This window comes from Furipterus horrens, unplaced genomic scaffold (genome assembly GCF_987537825.1).
Source record: "Furipterus horrens unplaced genomic scaffold, mFurHor1.1.pri manual_scaffold_10, whole genome shotgun sequence".
Taxonomy (NCBI): Eukaryota; Metazoa; Chordata; class Mammalia; order Chiroptera; family Furipteridae; genus Furipterus; species Furipterus horrens.
Genome location: NW_028327180.1, coordinates 14,179,366 through 14,196,261, shown reverse-complemented (window position 1 = coordinate 14,196,261; position 16,896 = coordinate 14,179,366). Strand labels below are relative to the sequence as shown.

The following is a 16,896-nucleotide window of genomic DNA, read 5'->3' as shown; positions in this document are numbered from 1 at the left end:
AAAACACACTTAAGAAAGACTACTGATGCTAAACTTCTGCTGAACGATGACCTTAAAGTGCCAAACACAAAAGAATCTCTTAGGACCGTTTTTCCAACAGATAACGTGTCCCTGGCTTGGCCATCTCTCCTTTAACTACACACAAACTCCTGCTAAAAGTATGCATTTTAGGTGATTTTTACAACAGAATGTTACAATGTAAACTAAACAGATGCTTGATATCAACAGTATGTTACCAAGGTTGTTTTTTTTTTTTTTTTTTTTTAATTTCTGAATCCAACAGTTGGTCACAGAAGTCAAGTATTTGTTGAGGCTCCTTTGTCAGTTTCTCAGTTGTGTCTGACTCATCCATCCTTCAAGTACATGCAAGGCTCAATAGTTTTCCAGAGGCAGACGCCCGAGGCCGCTTAAGACACAGATGAAATGGGGTTATGAGGAGAACCCATCTGAGTGAGGACTTTATCCAGCCACTGGAGGGGGCCATGCAGGTGGATCTCAATCCAGCAGGGGGTGCTAGTAACATCCTGGCGGTGGTACTCTGCTCCCCAACCCTAGAAACAACATGTTGGTCATTGAACTTGCTTAACTCAGTGGTTCAACTTATTAAGTAAAAAGTTCACGTCATCAGACATGAAGATGTGGATGCTTTCCATGAGACGTGCTGGGGCACACACACGCACACGCAGTCTGGCAGGCACTTTCAGGGAACTGGGTGTGTTCAGGGCTCCCTGAAGCCCAGCCATGGACTCCGGATTAGTTAAGTCTTGGTCTTGGGGAATGAAAGTTTTAAAAATACATGACAAGGTTGTTTTAATAAGGCCAGTTTTTAACTCTCACTTTCACTGCCCATTATGTTACTTATAGTATTGGGATAGATATTATTAAATTCTCATTTTGTCATCAAGAAAATAAGGGAAAAGGTACGTGAGACAAACGAACATTCTGTTTCTCTCCTATTCAGCCACTGAGGGCCATCCTATTCACACAGAGCTCTTGAGCTGTTACTCTCTAAACACAACCAGCAGAAGCATGTGCGTACCCAAAAGCTGTTATTTACCCCCTAAATCATGGCCTTGAATCTACAGATTCCATGATTCTTTTATACGAGAACATAGCTCGGCAGACAGCGTCAGGATCACTGAATTGGAACACTAGGTTGCAAAGAAGAAAGCTGCTATGCAGATCAGTAATTTTGCCACTGCCAAGGTGAAACACTCATTGGTGTGGCGGGCCACGGAACGTGGAGTTCTGGTAAACCTTCGTTTCATGAGGAACAGCAGAGACGACTGGGCTCTACTTCTCTGAAGACGGGACCAGGTCTCATTCATCTTCAATCTCAAACACCCAACGCAGAGACTGGGACAGAACAGAAGCTCTAGAGAAACACCTGTTCATCTGAACTGACTTGGATTTTTCAGTTATGGGGAGTTTATCATGCAAATAGCTTACAAAAGATATATTTTATGTTAAAGTCCAAAAATGATCATCTTAAAAATAGTACGGGACTGGCTATTAATATTAGTAAAATGTTCTGAATCATTTCCTCAAGGTGCTAAGTGTGAGGGCGAAGTATGCAGCCGTTCTGGTAATAAACAATGCTGTCTGAATGTTTTGTTGCTACTGTATAATAAGCAGCTGCCCTTTATCATGTCAGCAGGAGCTTTAAAAGAAGATTTGCTCATCCTTAACTCTCCAAACCCAGTTTCTCAGCTATTTCCATTATATCTTGTATAACTCTCCACTCCAGCACGTATCACATTATAATTCAACATTTACCAGGCCATAAGCCTCTTGAAGCTAGAAACTTCAGGTGCTTTTTCATCTGTGTATTAATTCTCTGAAGTAGCACCCAAATATTTTGCTGAATGAAGTCTAATATATTCTTAATGCATATCCTTGCGTTATAAGCACTTTTTATTTGTGTAAAGGTTGTTTTTATGTGTATGGAAGTAAATTAAAAATGTGTAAAAGTAAAATAATTAAAATTGATTGGGTAATCAATATGAAATGAGTTTGAGAAAAAAGCCAATTGAGCAGGAGTCATAAATTCTTCTAGCGTGGTCCCTCAGTAATAATGAACTCGTCAAGGGACCTTAGCAATGACCGCCACAATTCTTGACTCCATCCACCCATTTTAAAGATGAGGAACACAAGGATCAGAAAAAAAATACCCCTGGGACTTTACCACATGGTTACAATAGCAGACTGAACTAGAACCTGATTCTCTCCCTCTCAAGAGAGATTCTTTCCTGCATAGCAATAAAAACAGCGAACACAAAACTCTGCTGGGCAAGTCACTGTCTTCATGTGACAGTTCATTTTAGCAAAAATGCTAAATCAGAAACTAAATGTTAAGTGTTAATAATGAATGAGAAAGGTCTTTGTAGTTTCACACGTACAAAGCATATAGGTAAACTTCTTCAAAAGGTGAAAAAGCCTCCTTTAATACTAAAAAGATACTAGACTCAGCAATGAAGAGCTGTAGAATTAAGCTTTGAGAAAAACAACGTGAAGAGAAAACACTGAAAATCTGTTACTAAAATGCAAAGAAGTAGGGGGGGAAAAAAAAAAAAAGGATATTCCAGGAAGGATATCTGATCTCAAGGATGATTAACCAAGTCAGGTTCCCAAATTGCCCTCTGCAATAAATACATTACAAAACAGGTTTAACAACAAGTTAGGTGAGCTTCTGAAGAGAGGACATGAAAGGTGGTTGCCTCACCCAAATATATAATTAATTTTGTTTCTCAAGGTAACAGAGGATAAAAAGTTATTTTTGAGAATTCAGTGACAAGTCAGCCAGTGACTAGAATAAGTTATTGACTCATGAAATTTAATCAGATGTTTAAATTTTTAAATATTTCAATGCACCTTAAATATTTTTATTTCTCTGAGGTAAAAGAGGCGGCAGCAAAGAGATCAATCATTGTAAGCAATGTCTTCAACCTGCCCCCTCCTCAAACCTTACAAGATGGTCTTAGAGCTAAGGCACCTCTTTATCTTTGGGTAAAGGCCTTATTACTTTCTGAATTATAAGAAAATCATAGGGTTTACTAGAACCACTGAAAAAATTGCAATGAAGTTGTGATGACGTTTTATTTTTACAAAAAGATTACTTGCTTATTGCTGAAACTAAAGCAAGAGCTGTCATCATCTTAAAACACAGAATGGAAAAAAAGGGAGGGGGGAGTGTTCTTTGAATTAATCTCATAAGACAACCATGCATTTAAACTGCATATATTAAGTATGTAATGTATTGCAATGATATCGTAATAGCTAAAATAGTGCTATCCAAATAAGGAAAAGTGATTAAAGCCTGCTACTATTGACAGTTAACACACACTTGTGTATTTCAGTGACACAGTAAGTCCTCCCTTAATGGTCTGTGACTTTAAGTGCAATGACGCATATGCAAAATCAATTTTATCACAGGGTAATATAAACAAGAGTGAAGTTTCTATGGTATCTTGTCAATGTCATAAGAAAATGACATGGAATGAAATGAATGACATTTTTCAAGGACCTGCTGTATTCTCCTAATAACTGACATCCTTGTTTAAGCTTAAAAATGCCTAGATGATAAGTCTACGTGTGCTTCTGTGGACACACGTCAAGAAGATGCAGATTTCAATATCGGGAGACAGCACAGCACAGGTGTGGTAAAGCCCAGCCAGAGGACCGAGCGCGCACTCACCTTCACAAAGCTCATGCGTATAGTACACATTTTTGTGAGCTCATAGACGGTCTCGAAACCGTGGTTCACAGACTGGGCCAGTAACTGGGCAAACTCCTGGTTATTAAAAATCTTCAGACTGCACCCACTCGGGATCTTGCAAACAGTAGTGGGATGAAAGCCGTGGTGGTAGTTGCAGTTTCGGCTCTGCACGAAGATGCTGCTGTCGCTGAGGCACTCGGCATAAACCTCCCCTCCGACATAGTACAGATGGACTCCTGCAGGCAATGAAGCACAGACTTAGTCCTTACCGTGGTTTATAGCTGGAAAGCACACGTAGCTTCAATATAGACATTTACATGGATTTAAACTTTGGCTAATTAGACTGGTAGCTATTCTCCAAGTCTTGCATGACTGACGGAATCTTAGTTAATTCCATTAGTTAATATAGGGTCCATATGTCAACATGCATGTCTAGGCTTCTAGGAAATAATACAACAGAGTCTCTTAAAAATCAGTAACCAGGTGTAGCAATTTCATTCTGCTAAGTGTTTAATGCCTGATTTGGCCAAGTAGATTCCCATTTTAAAATACAGCACAATAGAGCTGGACTTTATTATGGGATGGCTCCTGCACACCTTTATCACAGAGCTCGTTTGCATTTATTTTGCAGTTAAGTTGTTTGAAAACTTTCAGGGTAGGAGCAGGGAGGATTGAGACACGTGGAAGAACCAGAAAGCCACAGGTGGAGGAAGTATTGCTAAGAGCTCCAAGATGTAAGGTCCAGGAGAAAAAACACTAGAAAAATAATTCATGCTGTGTGGAATCTGATCTCACTGAACTACCATCTGCTCCGAACTTTTTCCTGTGAGGTCCAGACTGCCAGGGGTGTAGGAAATTGATCTTACCCCAGCCTTTCTAAAAAGGAAAGGGGAGGAAAACCATCCTGACAAAGCCCCATACCATTGAGGGAGATTACTTTGTTATAGGTCACCCAGCAAACAAAATCCCATCCCATTTCGCTTTAAACGATCTATCTGCCTTGCAGGTAACTCATGTGGTTTATTCAATGCTAAAACTACTGTCTCATACAAAATATTGCGGGTTGTGTTTACATGTACACACAATGGCTAAGACTTCTGTAACAATTAAATAGCTGCTGGAGCAAAAGTTCCTTCTGCCTGATACAGAAAAAAACAACTGAAAAGTACATGCTGTGTTTGTTTTTTACTTTTCTCCTTGATTATAAAAATGAGAAATTTTCATTTTAGAAAATTTAGAAAGTAGAACAAACTATAAAGCAGAAAATATTTGCATTTCTTTGGGGACCTAGAGGCAACAAGATTTGTTTACAGTTTGACATACTGTATTAGGTTTTGAGTATCATTACACTTTCTTTGCAAACATATAAAATATTTCCATGACTGTATGGATAGAACCATTTATTTAACAATTCTCCCATTTCTGGACCATTGTGTCCACATTAATTTTCAGCTACTATGACAATGCCATGATAAATGTCTCTGGATCATTTTTCATGATTTCCTTAGGAGAGATTCCTGGAAGTTAAGTCACTGGATCGAACCCTTTTGATTCACTTTGCCAAATGACTTTCCAGAATGCTTATATCAATTTACACCCTCCACGCCAGTAGTCCATGGTACAGTTCTCGTACCACCCATGCCAGTATTGAGTCTGAGTTTAAAACAAAAACAGAACTTTCCTAATTAAGAGCTGAGAAACAATATTGTTTTAATTTGCACGTGCGGCTGGTATGATGATTTCATATGTTTATTAGTCATCTTGTTTCTCTTATGAATTCACTGTTCATATTTCTTACCTATTTATCCCACCAGGGTTCTAGTATTTTTATTTTTTATGAGTTGCACATATAATTTATTTGTTTCCCCATTAGTCCTTTGTCTTTCTTGTTTGATTTTTTTTAACCTACTGAAGTTTGAAGTCATTAAGTAGTCAAATCTCTTGTGATCTTTCCTGTTGCTTTATACGCTTAGAAAAGGTTTCTACCTCTCTGATCAAATATGTTTTCTTCTAGATTTTTAATAGCTTGCCTTAAAATTTTTTTTTCAACTCATTAATCTATTTCCCTATATGGAGTGAGGTCAAGGTTTCTCTCTGCAGCCTCACCCCAAAGCTGGCTTCGTTACTGCAGGACCATTAGAAGAACACTCTACTGGTCTGTTATGCTTCACTTAACATACATTAAAATTTAAAATACAGTATAGTCTGACTTTAATTTAGTCTACTGTTTTGTCTACACACTGATTTAATTGTAGCTGCATAATGCCTTATTAACCCTAACATCAAGTACATTTTCTTTACTCTTACATTTAAAAAATTTAGCTATTTTCACTTGTTTATAATATTCAGATACATTTTTCGACTTTCAAAAAACATTATGCTTTGATTCTGACATGGATTGTTTTAAACTATAAATTAAATTAGGAAGAATGAATACCCTCAAAATTCTCTTACAATATTAGGCCTTCTCTTTAAGGAACACAGACTGCCTATTTATTCATTCAAATTTTCTTTCTCTTGCAGTAAAATTTGGTTTTCTTTACATAAATCTCATATATTGCTAGTTCAGAATATTTCCAAAAATTTTATGTTTTCTTTTGCTATTTGGAATGTAATTTTCTCCTATACTATATTTTCTAAGTGGTTATTGCTAGATTAAAGGAAACTGACATATAACTTCTAAAAACAGAACATTGGAGATTTCTAGATAAACAAGCATATCATCTGAATGAAAACAATGACCATAAATAATACTGATATGGGTGAAGGAGGGAAGGCACTTATAAACTTCTGGTACACGTGGAAATTAATAAAAGCTTCCTGGAAAAGTAATTTAGCAAAACAGATCAAGAGTTTATGACCCACTGATTTCACTTCAAGAATCTATCTCCCTCTCCCAAAAAATCTATCCCAAGTATATTAGCAACCAATTAATGAACCATATCATCTGCAAATAATGATTATTTTGGCTTATTTCCATTATCTGTAATTCTACAATAGTCAATGCATCTGGAACAATTTTAAATAATAGCATTCCCAGAATTCTTATCTTCTTCCCAATTTTCAATAGGTATGTCCCAGAGCAGAATGGCTTTTTACTACTTTGGAGTAATGGCCAACTTTAGAACTTAATGAAAAATATGTCCCTCCATCCCGAATGTATGCAAAATTGTGTTTATCCACAATTTCAGGGGTTTACAGTCCAGAAGGAGATATTGTATGTTATGAACCTAAGTTCTAGCATTTCATCATTAAACGTGTAGCTTAGGTTTTTCTTCTCTCTTAATCATATTAAGGAACTAACTATCAATTCCTGCTTTAAGAGTTGTCTGTCTGTTTCAGGATTAAATGTTAAACTTTATCTCAAATGTGTTTTAAGCATCCATTAAATAACCTTTTAATTTGATCCACTGTTCTAAATTTCATAGGTCATTCTTTAAAAATATATTTTATTTATATTTTAGAGAGAGGGTAAGGGAGGGAGAAAGAGAGGGAGAGAAACATCAGTCAGTTGCTTCTTACAAGTGCCCAGACTGGGAACCAAACCTGCAACCTAGGCATGTGCCTGGACCGGGAATCAAACTGGCGACCTCTTGCTCTGCAGGACGATGCCCAACCAAGCCACACCAGTCAGGGCCATAGGTCATTTAAAAAAAACCTGTTACTCTGTAAATAATTTCAAACTTATAGAATGAGAAAAACACATCAAAGAACACCCATATAACCAGCATCCAGATTCATCAATTATGACAATTTACTCCACATGTTTTATCATTTACACCTCCCTCCCCTGTTCTTTTACGCACACCCATACACACACACGTGCAGATGCATATATACACAAATATATATTCTAACACAGGATTGTTTACATATATACACACACATACACTCATACATATACACATACACACACACACACAGGGTGGGGTAAAAGCAGGCTTACAGTTTTAGGTGAAACAGTTTATTCTTCTCTTCTTAATTATTGTATCATTTATTTGTATTACAACTATAAATTATGCCACACTCTGTATGTATGTATGTATGCATATGTGTGTGTGTGTGTGTATATATATATATATATATATATATATATATATATAATTTCTTCCTGAAACATTTATTTCATCACGGCCCTTTATCCCCAAATGCTTAAGCATTTATTTCTAACTAAGAATAGGGACATTCTCGCTCACAGGCAGAGTGTGCTTAGCGACGCCAGGACATTTAACGTTGGTATAATACTTTAACCTACCACTCATATTCTCATTTTGCGTGTTGGCCCCATAATGTCCTTTATAGCACTCTTCCCCATCTAACAGAGGGTTACATCCAGGGTCAGATGATAACAGAGAGCTGTCATAGCTCTTGAATCTCTTTTAATCTGGAACGTTCCCACACCTTTGTCTTTTGACATTGATATTTTGGGAGAACAGAGTCTCTCCTCCCCTTTTCTAATAAAACACTCCTTATTTTGGATCTCTCTGAGGTTTCCTGATTATTAGATGCAGATTTGCATTCGCAGCTGGAATTTTCCACAGGTGATGTTATTTCCTTCTCCCACCATCACATCTGGAGGTACATGGTATCCATCCATCTGTCCCTGGTGGTGATAATTTTGACCTCCCAGTCAAGATGTAGTTCAATTCCTCCCCTGTGTAACTGCGGATCTTTATTCTCCCTTGAAACTAATAAGCTGTCTGTGAAGAAACACTTTAAGACCATACATACACATATCCTGATTCTCATTTAAAAAATTCTTCCCATATTTAGCATCCATTGGTGACTGCTGCCTGATGGCTGCAAAACGATGACTTTCCAACTCCAGCACTCACCCTACATTAATTAGCCAACCAGCCTTTCCCATCCATTTACTTCCCTGCTCATTACGTGGACTTCTGAATTACTATTGCTTTTCAGGGGTTTAAAATTCATCACTGTACTTGATTAGTTTGGTACTCAAATTATCTTACTGTTGTCTAGTGAAAGTCCCTCCAATTTGGCTCCTGTGATGTGCCCCCATCATTTTCCTGAGCATTTTGGTACTTTCTGACAGAATATTCCAGGCTCATCTTGTGCCTGCCTGTCACAACCTTGGAGTGAGCCCTTTCTCCAGGGAACCCTGGTGCCTCTTGGTGGGAAATAGTGGTGGGGATGTTGATCTGAGCACTAGATGTGTTTACTGCTTCTGAATATCTTTGCCTCTTGGCCCTTTCAGCAGACACATCAGAAACTACTGCATGTATAAACACGCCTATCTATGCACACACACACACACACACACACACACACACACATATACATGAGATCATATATGCATATTAAAATCATGATTTCACACTGATACTTCCACAGGGTTTCTTTGCCCTCTTCCACACTTGTAGGTCTCTTATTTCATAGTGAAAAACCTAGGCTTCCAAAAAAATCACATTCAATATTAATTTTATAATATAATCTAAAAGTTTGAGAACTGTTTAATTCATACAGCTACTAAATAATTAAGCCACTCAAAACAGTCCAGGGTTTATTTATAATCATTCTACTCTACCCAGACTGAGGATATATAGCTAAATACTATATTCATAAATTGTTTTGGATTAGTTCATTCTTTTTCTTTTCCCTTCTGTGAGTTATAGTATTCATTTGAAATACATTAGGTTTACTTATTTTCATTTGCCTTTACTTTTAGGTTGCAAGTAACTTTTAACAGGAATCCCATTCTGTAGCAAAAGATAAGATAGGCCAAGTGTTCCCATATAGCAAACCACCATTTCTGCTAATTACTACGGATTATTTTATGTTGGTAGCCCACAAAAAAAAATCACTGATTGGAAGGTGAACCTCCTGATAATACAAATTGGAAACATATTTATACACCGTCACCAAGTACCTATCACCTGGCGTTGCTACGCTAGTTTGCTACAGGAAAAGACTAAGCAGTTCTGGGGGAACAGGGACACCAGACAGACATTGAGAAGAGGGTCAGGTAAAAACTCACCTTTTCCAATATGCCGCCTCGTGTTTTCAATAGTGGAATTCCGGTTAACATTGGACAGCAGCCCAAGGCAGAAGCGGTTCTTGTTGTTGGACGGATCGGTGAAACCATCCACCAACACACTTGTGGAGGAGGCGTGGAATGCCTCCCCCACGCGGTTATTGAGCTCATAGTAGACAATAGAGCACCAGTGCTTTGGTTCCTCATAAGCAACCGCCTGAACATCTGTAAGAAAGAACAGCTTAGAGGCAGCCGCGGTGAGGGCCCTGGGCTCTCAAGGACTGAAAGTGTGTCGTCAGGTTGGTTCCCGGTCACGGATGGAAGCTATGGAAAAGCATTTGCTGGTTTACTGTGTACAGTTCACCTGTGATGTCTAAAGCAGGTACTCCTCACCGAGTGTGACATTCTCCTCTCGTTGGAAAGTAAGTTTTCTCTACTCACCGTCAGATACCCGAAATGCCGGCTACGCGCGCATACCCACCGCACTGGCTGAACACTCACAATACGCTCTGCAACATGCCAAAATGGAAATTACCCCCATTACAGACCCTGGCTCACCATCTGAAGAAATGCAACCAGCGGTAAGTGGAATGAAAAAACAAGGCGGGAAGAGAACAATGGAGGACAGGAAATATGCCAAAGGTGCTGGCATGAAAAGGAATGACTTTCCACAGAGCCTTCGTTTGCCTATGCTTCTTCAAAGCAACGAAAATCAGTTTCTAATTATTGATAAGCAGTGACTTTGCTTCACATTAAGTTGCCAATAACTAACTATCAGAGCTCCAGTTCAGCTCCAGCCCTCAAACTCAGGAAGAAATCCTGCCAGCTGGCCGGTTCCTACGGAATGAATCATATCTCTCTCATCCAGATTTCATGCTAACTTCCTTATATTTGCTTGAAGTCATGCAGAGCAGGTGTGTTTTGTCTCTCCATTCCCAGAATGGGCCAACAATGGAAATTACCCAACTTTACTGACAGGATGCAGCTTGTTAAGTCAAATCTCTTAAGACTAACAAATCTCCAAACAGAACACGCTTCTAAATATTTGCAACTAAAAGGTTCTAAAGATAAGTTCCTTCTGTAGTGAAACCTCTTATACTGTTAAGAGATTCCAGGAATGCAAACCATATAGCCAGTATGCCAATACGGTAATGATCTGAGGTTTATGAAGTCTTGAGTGTATAATCGTAAAAATACAAAACAGAAAAACAGAAAGAAAATCCATACTGGTGGCACAAACTATAATTTTTAAGAGAAAAGTACTTCTATATTCTTAACACCAACCTCCATAAATATTAAAATGCACTTTACTTTAGAATTTGGTACAGGAAACGAGGATAACGGTCATTAAGAAACCACCCAGCCCTAAGAAAAGATGACATACTGCCATTTGCGACAACTTGAATGGACCTTGAGAATATCCTGCTAAGTGAAAGAAGCCAGACAGAAAAAGCCAAGAACCCTATGAGTTCACTCCTATGTGGGATCTAAGACTGAAAGCAACAAATGAACAACAAGACAAACAAACGAACAAACAATTCACAGACACAGACAACAGTGTGGCGGTCACCAGAGGGAAGCCGGGCAGGAGGCAGTAAAGCGCAAAAGGGGTCAGTCTACGGTGACAGAAGATGTGGCTTTGAGCACACAAGGCACTCTCCAGACCATGTATCACAGGAAGGTACACTTGAAACCTAGATAATTTTATTAACCAGTGTCACCCCAAGAAATTTAATAAAAAAATAAGAAAGACAACCACACAAACATTAGCTTGCTTTATACACTTAAGCAGGTGAGCCAATGTATACACTGTCTTCCCTATTGCGAAGCGATTATCCCTTGGCAATTTGCTGTTTATCAAAGAGCAGAATGTGATTTATAAGTGCCAACTCTGAAAGAAGGCAGCAACATCATTAACAGAAGGCTTTTATCAGCTATCGGGGTTGTTCAAAACACTATTCCTCTAGGTCTGAGACTTGTTTCTCCTGCAACTATTCAACTGTACCCAGGTAGTGCAAGAGCAGCCACAGGTAAGATGTAACAATGACCACGGTGTGCTCCAATAAAGCTTTATTTATAAAAACAGGCAGCGGTCGGGATGGACCTGTAGTCTGTGGTTTGCTGACCCCTGCTCCAGGAAAACCACCAAATATGAAACAGCAACAAAAAGGTCAGCTATTCCTTCCTCAGGAAAGCATTAACGATAAATTTATTCTAATGAGGGAAAAACTTAAAGCTATTCAAAGGAAAAGTTTTAAAACAATTTAAAGGTCAGTTTCCTGAAATCAGACATCCTAGGCCGAACACCACCAGCTACAGGGGCCTATGTGCTCTTGTGTATATGCTGTGCCTGTTCTTTCCTGCTCCCCCGCTCCCCAAGTAAAAATCCCTAAGATGTGTGAGACGGGGGCTATTTTTTCCCACCAGACTTGGTTGGCTCATAATTAGATGTTTGAGAAGATGTGCTAGAGATCTTCAGGGCCAACGAGAGAGACATGAAAATGCTTTATCGATTAAAAAGGTGTGGACTGCAGTTCATCACACTGCCCACCTACGAAAGGCTCTTTGAGTTAATCATCAATTTTTAACGTACAAAACACAGGCAAGTCTGACCAAGTCTAAGGTATCCCCGATCTTAATTAAAAAGCTGATGAGGATGAACTAATAAGCCAAACCTAGTGATCTAATTGCACTTTCACCTCAAGTTCCATAACATTTACACAAATTCAATGATCCAGGTCATGGGCTGAGCGCCCACCTGGGAGCACTGTCCTCCATGAGAGGTTAACTGGGAGCATTTTATTCATGACTTTGTACCGATGTGCAGAGACAGACTGTTGCCTCTTTCTATAAATAAAGCTTTATTGGAACACACTGTGTTCATTCATTACATGTTACCGATGGCTGCTCTTGCACTACCCTGAGCTCCCTGCACGCTTCGGGCCCCTGAACTTGGCAGTGCAGCCGGGGAGGGACCATCAAGGGCATCCTCCCCGGTGACTGCCGAGGAGCATGGACACACAGACCCGCTCTCCGCTATAGGGAGGGACAGAAGTGCTCGGGTCTCCTTCAAGTTATTTCGGGTAGAAACAGGAAAAACATGTGACTCAATTCATTTTTGCAGCAAGGTTAGAAACACATAAAAACAGCGAGAAAGAAACATATGCTGTTCGTTTGTCCCAGTTGCAGCTCTGCACACACGAGGGCTAGGCAATAGATGTGGTTTATGAGTATCTACCCGAACGACAAAAGAACCTTCTGGGAAGCCTTGTTATGTGAACTCCTAATTTGGGAAATCACCAGTGGAAACTCCTCTTCAGTATTGTTATGCTCATTGTTTCTCAATACCCTTCTACCCTTGGCTGAAAATATTCTTTTGTCACCAATTCAAAATGACTGGGTATGGAAGCGCAACTACACTTCGGCCTCTATTAGTTAAATCAGTTAAGGTTGTTCTTCATATAAAAGACTTACTTGTAATTCAGAGAAGTGTTTCTATAGAACTTCTCTTACTGTGCTTTTTTTTCATGTTTTAAAATTTTATTGTTGTTCGATTGCGGTTGTCCCATTCCCCCCACCCTGTTGTTCTCCCCTGCCCCGCCCCCCCCAAGCCGATCCCCACCGGTTGTTCACATCCCTAGGTTCTTTCTACTTGTTCCCATTGTGCTATCTTTTTAAGGACAGGTAAAATTTTGTGAGAGAAAGTAACATTTGGACAGATCAACTTGAGACTTTCGAAAGGGGAATGAGGAGCAGTGCATTTTACCTCCTCTGCTGATTTCTGAGGGCAGCGAAGGGGCCATCATGTTTGTGTCCATCGGCTGAGACACGTCCTGGGACATGGGGTCTTCAGGAGGCAGGTAAGCAGGTGGAGGGGTATCAGCTGCAAAGTTTAAAAAAGGATTCTTTTATCCTTAATAAACACAAACACTTAAAACATATATTCTCTCCTGAGAATTCCTGCTGAAACTCTGGAGGTTAAAAGCTGCCATTTCAACCTCCGCGTCTGAACACTGGGCGCTACAGATACTGGACTTGCTGTGCGCTTTCTGAAAATGACTATACCGTCTTGCGAATGTATACAATTTTAGTAAAAATTCACTGAGAGGAAAGGCACCAACTGCCAGTTCCAGAAGCTCACTGCCTACCCAGGGTCATGCCACTAAAACAATCAGACCAGCATCCAAACAATCTTCCCTACAGCCCCGGGGACAGGACAGGCCCTCCGCTTTCCCCAGGTTCCTTTGAAAGCCACACAGGACTTCTTAACAGAAGGGGCTTCAGGGTGTCTTACCTTAGCCCTGTGGGCTCTTAGGAATCACCACAGCGTTTCATTACAGTCCACTTACCACCTTAAACTGTTCATTTCCCAAGACTACGTCAGGCGATCTGTTAGGACTACCTTCTCTACCTTCTCCCTAGCCACTTAAATAACCACTAGTTTTAAAATCCCAGGTAGCAGACTAAGGGGAAACAAATCAGTTTACCACAGCTAGCTTCTAAATTTCAGAATTCACATATATGTTTCTCCTGGGAGGCCACGGCCATGTGGCAAATAAAGAGGCAAATAATTCTGATTTCTGAAACAAAGAACATAACACAGGTCTTCCGTTTTCTTAAAATAAAGGGCATGAGCTTGCTGAAAACAAGCTCCTCACTGGTCAGCGTGAGCCCATGTGGCACGTGGGACAGCGCACGGAGCCAAGCTTTGCCTTGGGGAAGAACTCGAATAACTCCGGGAAGCCCTCTGGACCGCTGAGGGCAACCACCAAATGCAAATCGCTAACGCCGCTCCACAGAGTTTCTCAGCGCTTCCCGAGACTGCCCGGCTCTCCAGCTGAACCGCACAGCCTAGTGACCCACCGTCCAGCTGCTCACAAGCGAGGGCTCGGAGCACAAAGACAGGCCTGTGGGGACCTTCTCTGGATGCCTTTTTCACCCTTTCTCCAGCTTCTTTTAATTTGGCTTCTTCCCTGTAGCTGGAACAATGACTTGGCTTGACTTCCAGCCAGGAATGAAGACACAGAGCATCCTCTAACCAAATTCAATACATTTTGGCAAACACGCTGGTGAAGGTGTCCTGGGTTGGCAACCTGTGGCATCAGTGCCCCTGAGAGGGACCAGGTAACCATGGGCAAGAGCCACTATTCCCAGAAGTACCCCCTCCGACTCCGGCCACTTTCTCCTCTCTGTATTTCCTCTGCTTGGCCTGTGCCTTCATCCTTGACAGTCGGGGAGGAAGTGTAAAATCAAGCAAAAATCTTCCATTATTCCCTGTTGGGTCCACCCTGGTTTGCCACCGTTCAAAAGCCTTCTGAAGTGATCTCCTCCCCACCAGCCTGTGCACACCCAGTGGGTCTGGAGGGGGCGGACAGGGGTGGACAGAAAATCAGCAGATGGTATTAGTTTGATTTTTAAACGAATCAATCTCCTACCCTCATCCTCAACAGTTTTGGACTGAAAAACAAACAAAACAATGCGAAGTAACCAGGATTAAAATTAAAGGAAACAATGGATATAAAAACTGTAGATAGCAATGTCAAATGTGGCCCATTTTTCAATTTTTGAGGAGATACCAGCACTGTTATAGAATTCAAGTTTACTTAAAACATTTCAGTGGCCTAACAAACATGCTTGGCCACTTACTTATAGAGGTCAAGTACAGAGATGTCAAGTACATCTTTATTCAGAGTATGTTTATTGAGGTATACTGGCAAGACATTTGGTACTAATCTTTTCTTTTCTCTGAGGTGTTTGCTTATTAACCTATTAATTTGAAAAACAAAATGTCCTAATTAATCATTTATTCTGATAAATATTACACCATCAGTTAGTCTAAAAAAGGAAGATAATTGTTTTCTGTCTTTGCCGAGTTAAACAAGCAGATGGTTTCCAGCACTTCTGTTGCAATCCCTTTGTTGTTAAAAGTATATGTTTCTTGGGATTACATCACCACTTACACGAATTTAATTAAGTAGGGGACTGTGATCCCTCAGGAAATATCTTTTCTGAGGTTGCACTTATAGCAGGTTTTTTTCTCCATGTATGAAATGATGTTGATGGAGCCTGTGTTTCTCCTAAAGCAAATGTGTGCAGCACACTCTTTTTCTCTTTCTCTTTTATCAAAAGCAAAGACTGTACTGATGATGCCACTCCCTGAAGGATGCAGCTGTTTCGAAACTCTTCAAAATAAAACACAAAACTTATTCGAGCCTCTGTGCCTGATGAGTAAAACAAGATCCGTGCCTATGACTTAACTAGGAGGTGCCGTTTCCCCCCACTATAGAGTCCGGAGTTCTGGTGCATGGCACCCTGCGCTAGCGCGGAAAAGCTCTCGCCCGGCGCGCTGGCTTGGCCCGGGCACTGCAAGAACACTGCGTGATCCGCCCGCAGAACAGCCCCCAGCACCCTCACCAACCTGGCATCTGGAAAGGGCTCCCTGGGTCTGAGCTGGTCGGAGAGTGCGGGTAGGTGCTGGTGCTGCTCCCGGGGGAGTTTGGGTAGCTGCTGTTGGGAGAATGAGGGAACGCATGGCTGCTGGGCTGCTGGAAGGAATCCGGGAAAGTGGCGTTCAGTGGCATGTGAGGCTCATTTTGTCCCAAGTTGCGGAACTGAGCCAAGAGGCTGTGCTGAGGATTGTATTCGCTGTGTCTTGGAACCAGCACTGGAGGAAGAACTGAAAAGCAGAAACGGGGGGGAAAAAAAAGACAAAATGAGAACGATGAAAATCTCTAATAACGTTGCAATGAAGTTAAAACATAATCAGTAAGGAACAAACGATCGGAACCCTGCCCTGCTTACACCCCAAAGCAGTGGCACCTACACCTGCAAAATACATTCCCTTTCATTAAAATGTTACGGCTCCCCTGTCCTTAATTTTTTCATTTACTAAAAACCAACACACAATTAAGAACATGTAGCATCATTGACAAGTCCACGTTACCTCCCTGGCTCACAAGATTTTACATTTCAGAGTTAATAATCTTTATTGAATGGTAAGAATTTTTCACCAGTGTTTTAAATTGACACAACTCACTGTAAACCAAAGGAAGCATAGTAAATAAAGTTGAAAGGGTAGATCCAGTGAACAGCAGAAAACCCAAATGCCAATGAAGACAGACAAAATATGATGTTTCATGGGACAGACTTCATACAGCCACACATGCTTAAGGACAGGGACAATTCT

General features: G+C 40.5%; 1 protein-coding gene across 5 annotated transcripts in view; it reads right to left on the bottom strand.

Annotated features, from left to right (window-relative positions):
* Window positions 1-241: 241 nt before the first annotated feature.
* Window positions 242-16,896, bottom strand: part of SMAD1 (SMAD family member 1) — a 54,987-nt gene continuing 38,332 nt past the window's right edge. For all 5 annotated transcript variants that reach the window (XM_090287881.1, XM_090287880.1, XM_090287883.1 and 2 more), the window contains 5 exons: window positions 16,129-16,386; window positions 13,477-13,593; window positions 9,714-9,935; window positions 3,695-3,951; window positions 242-551 (listed from right to left, as the gene is read on the bottom strand). In XM_090287881.1, coding sequence (XP_090144007.1) covers window positions 408-551; window positions 3,695-3,951; window positions 9,714-9,935; window positions 13,477-13,593; window positions 16,129-16,386 — 998 coding nt within the window. In that variant the 3' untranslated portion in view covers window positions 242-407. The remainder of the gene's footprint in view (window positions 552-3,694; window positions 3,952-9,713; window positions 9,936-13,476; window positions 13,594-16,128; window positions 16,387-16,896) is intronic.